Genomic DNA, 4088 nt, shown 5'->3' with positions numbered 1-4088 from the left:
AACTTCATGAATATAGTATCTTATATGTACAATTTGAATATCATCGAGTATTGTAGATATGTTCTACTGTAGCGTTCTCATACGATTGGCAAATAATTTTGCGGAAAGGAACAAGCAAAAGACTGAATGTATTAATGCACTAAAGGTTGCACGCGAAGCGGCGCCACGCCCGCCCCGCCATATGGAGCAGAATTGGTGGAATTAGAGGGGAGATAGTCAGTTGGCGCAGTCGCTCGCCGCGTTTTATGCAACCAGTCTTGCTTCGGAGCGAGTGAAACTACTGCTCCAGCCTTTGACAGACGAGGAAAGTGTGTGTAGTGACATCAGTGTCTGTCTGGCCGCTTCTCACTGATCGGTCTTGTTAATTGTACGACCGACTGCTCCGTAGAAGCAACCGATTCGGCCAGATCCGGTTTTCTTCGTGCTTGAGTCAGGATACGACCGTGTAATCGTCTGTATTACGTATTGTCGTTAGTTGTGTATGCTGTCTTTGCCGGCGATAGTAAAGTAAGGCTTAAAGGCGGTGTCGATTGTGTCTTGAGCATCTTTGCCATCGTGGAAAATATTACATACAGTTTAATAATATAACTCAGCTATACGGTTGCAGACTCGCGTGTACTGATCGGAGTGCCAGTGCAACGATAATCGGGCGTGCTACACGGGTGTATTATCCATGGCTGTGTACATATATATGTGTGTATGTGCGTAACGTGCGCGTAGAGGAAAACGAATACGTTGCTATCGGTGGAAGAGAGAGATAGAAGGAGTGAAGAGGGTGGGAGAACGAAGGCGGCCGTGAATCCACGATACGCGGCTACGTTCACGCCGCCGCGTATTCCACACGGCACGACACGAAACACAACAGCTCCGTCGGCTTAGGCTACGAGAGGAGAAAGACGTATATCTGCACACCTTACGAATTATTACGAATTCGCATAGCTTTGACGCGCCTTTTGGCGCGTATATCATCCTCGTTCGGTCGACTTCTTCGACCTCCTCGTCGCTATTATGGCGGACGACGAGGTTCTCTTCGACGAGGTTTACGAGCTCTGCGAGATTATCGGCAAGTGAGTAACGAATCCGTGAGAAAGAATAAGACAGCTGCGTTATACGGGTGTGAGTCATACTGAATGAAAGGGAGGGGGCAAGTGTCAAAATGCGAATCAGCTTGAAAGGAGGGGTGAAAGGGATGTAAGATACTGTACAACGGTGAGAGGAATATAGTACTTTGACAGTTAAACGATACGTGAATGCTTGTATGCGTGCTATTTGATATGCGTAGCGTGTGTATAGCTTAGGTTATGCGTGCACGTATTGAATCCGGGGTTGGTTGCGCGCGCGTAAGCATGCACCGCGTGTACGAACGATGACGTATATTTGTTGACTAGGGGCGAATGGGTAAGTAACAATGCAAAAGCAAGAAAAAGATGCGTGTTGAATAAGAAAACTGATCTACGTGCAATCCATACAAGTTTTATTTCAAGTTTTCATAGATTATTTAGCAATGTAACCCATCCTTTTAATGCAAATACAAATTTCTTTTTTATTTATAGTCATATATGCAAGATATATGCAAGATATTATTATTATTTTATTTATTATTATATTTATTTTTTATCATTTTCACATAATTATAACAGTTGATTATTTATATGAATATTTAAATATATTTTAGGACATCTAATGACTTAGACATTATATTATCACGAAATTAATTTTAAATTACATAAAATGACATAAAATAAAAATAATAATTATGTATTTTTAAAAGTTTATAAATAGAAACTAACTAATGACGAGATATTATCTATCAGTTTTATACAAAAAATATTGATAAAGATATCAATAATAATGATAAAATTATTACATAAACGTGACATCATTAACATGCTTTATAGTATGTTTCCTTCATTTAGAAAAATATAAAATAAAAAGTTTGATCATCAAACATTATTTTAAACTCAATAAATCATACAAAATTACGAAATTTCTATAAAATAAAATCATGAAAAAATAACTTTTTTAAATTTTTTTTTAATTTTTTCATTCTCTTAAAATACAAACTTTTTTTTATTGCTTTTTTAGTACTTTATATTAAAGTTATATGTATGTATAGACTTTATATATGCTACAAAAGTAAAAGTTCAAAATTCATGGAATAGTTTGTCTTTGTATTTTATTTTGTATAATATATAATCTCTTTATTTTTTATGGATATTGTTAAATGAAAATTTAAAGAATGATTTTTGTTTATTTATTTGTTTATTAAGTTATGTAACTATATAAACAATAATAAGCAAAACATCGTATGATTTATTTTTGCAAGCAGAGATGTAGTCAAAAATTTTTTTTTTAACTTTATTTAGGAATTTTTATGATTTTTTATATTTTCATTTCATAAAAAAAAAGATTATATGTCTCAAATATTCTTAAATATTCTTTGTTAATCTTAAGAATAAAATATTCAATAAAAAAATATAAAATTTTTATTTGTCATCCGTAAAATTGAAAAAATCCAAATATATAGGAAAAGAATAGAAGAACATAATTTTAAAAAGTTCTTCAGTTATTTAATATCAATTTAAATCAATATTCAATATTTTATTTTATGTCCAACTTTTTTTTTTATTTAAATTTTCGAAATCACAAAAATTTTCTATCTCGATGAAATGCAATAAAAATAGTAACGCATGAAACGAGCTCGATAATAAAATATTTGAAAATCTAGATCGCCCTGAAACTTTATATTATATTTCAAATACGATATAACAAATTATTACAACCTATTTTATGTCATTTTATGTTTATAAATAATATAGTCAGTGATAAATTCACTCTCATTCGATAAAACAAGAGCTTCGATTCGCGCGAAATTCTGTGACGAACGTGCTTCTCATAATATCCTAACCAATCCTCTCAAACGATAAATAAACTCACGTTACCTATTCCCTGTTATTGTTTCATTCTTTCTTTCGTAGATCTCGCACGCTATCCATAAATTTAAATACTAATTAAAAAATCCAATCTATCGAGTGATCACATCGACGAGAAGAAATGGAAATTCGGAACGTGAGAGGATGAAAAAAGCGTTGCGGCACATACGTTTCCCTCGACTCGTTCGAGCGACTGAGTAAAGGAGAGGAGTTTCCAATAAATATACGAAATTGCAGTAGTGAGCCTTAACGCTGGCAGATAGCAGGTGAAATGCAACTTGGCCGCCACTTCTTTTACGATGGCTCGCCCTACTTTTCATCCCCCTCGTAACTCACTGCCGTGGAGGGTCGTGTATACAGCGGCTGTGTGCACATGTTTTCTGAAAAGTTAGAGTAAATTCTTGATGATGGAATTCGCCCTTGAACTTAATTGCGAACTAGTCGGCCGCTGGTGTGGACCTGTTGTAGATAATAAAGAAAGCTTATCACATCGATTTCCCCATCTCGATGATCACTTAGACGTCACGTGTGTTTTTCTTCGATGGATTTGTTGACCGAGCAAATATTAAACTCATACGATCAAGTTCAATGTAATGAGATATTGCAAAATCTCGAGAATATTCGGAAAAGATCGAGATCGAATTAGTATTATATAAGAATTGTATAGAGTTCTTGAAGTGATTGATATTTAGAAATTGTTTAATTTATATTTTTGAAGTGTAAAATAGTGTGATTGAAAAATGAAAAATTTTCGTATTTTTATTTTGAAGAATGAAAATATAAGTGCATTTTGTGTATTTTTAGCAATGTATAATGAAAGAGTATTATATTTCATCTATTATAGTTATATCATATTTATATTTTAGAAAAAATTGTATATTTTTTTAATATTTTAATATTTATCTCTTTTATAATAGTTGTGATATTTATGTAGTTTTTAAAATCATATTTTTATGACACAATTTCTTCTGTGTTTAGTCTTTTAGGTATTTAGTTATTATATCATATTTATATTTACTATACTAGATATTTCATTGTTCATCATTTTATATCTGTTTTCAATTGTTTTTATTATTTTATATGTTGTGTTTTTCATATTCCAATGTTATTTTTTTTTTTATTTAATGAATTTCTGAAGATATCATTTTATAATTG

The 4088-nt window shown here is 32.4% G+C and overlaps 1 protein-coding gene across 11 annotated transcripts in view; it reads left to right on the top strand.

The window, feature by feature from the left end:
* Nucleotides 1-220: 220 nt before the first annotated feature.
* Nucleotides 221-4088, top strand: part of LOC102678780 (peripheral plasma membrane protein CASK) — a 241295-nt gene continuing 237427 nt past the window's right edge. For 3 of the 11 annotated variants that reach the window (XM_006620907.2, XM_006620909.2, XM_006620906.2), the window contains exon 1: nucleotides 221-1067. In XM_006620907.2, the coding sequence (XP_006620970.1) occupies nucleotides 1009-1067 (59 nt within the window). In that variant the 5' untranslated portion in view covers nucleotides 221-1008. Of the gene's footprint in view, nucleotides 1068-1205; nucleotides 1399-4088 lie in introns of those variants that run through there. The other 8 variants (XM_006620914.2, XM_006620908.2, XM_006620912.2 and 5 more) reach the window with 6 other exon arrangements.

The sequence above is a fragment of the Apis dorsata genome, unplaced genomic scaffold, assembly GCF_000469605.1.
Source record: "Apis dorsata unplaced genomic scaffold, Apis dorsata 1.3 scaffold_563, whole genome shotgun sequence".
Classification (NCBI taxonomy): Eukaryota; Metazoa; Arthropoda; class Insecta; order Hymenoptera; family Apidae; genus Apis; species Apis dorsata.
Note: the sequence above shows the minus strand (reverse complement) of the source record. Positions and strands in the feature narration are given on the sequence as shown.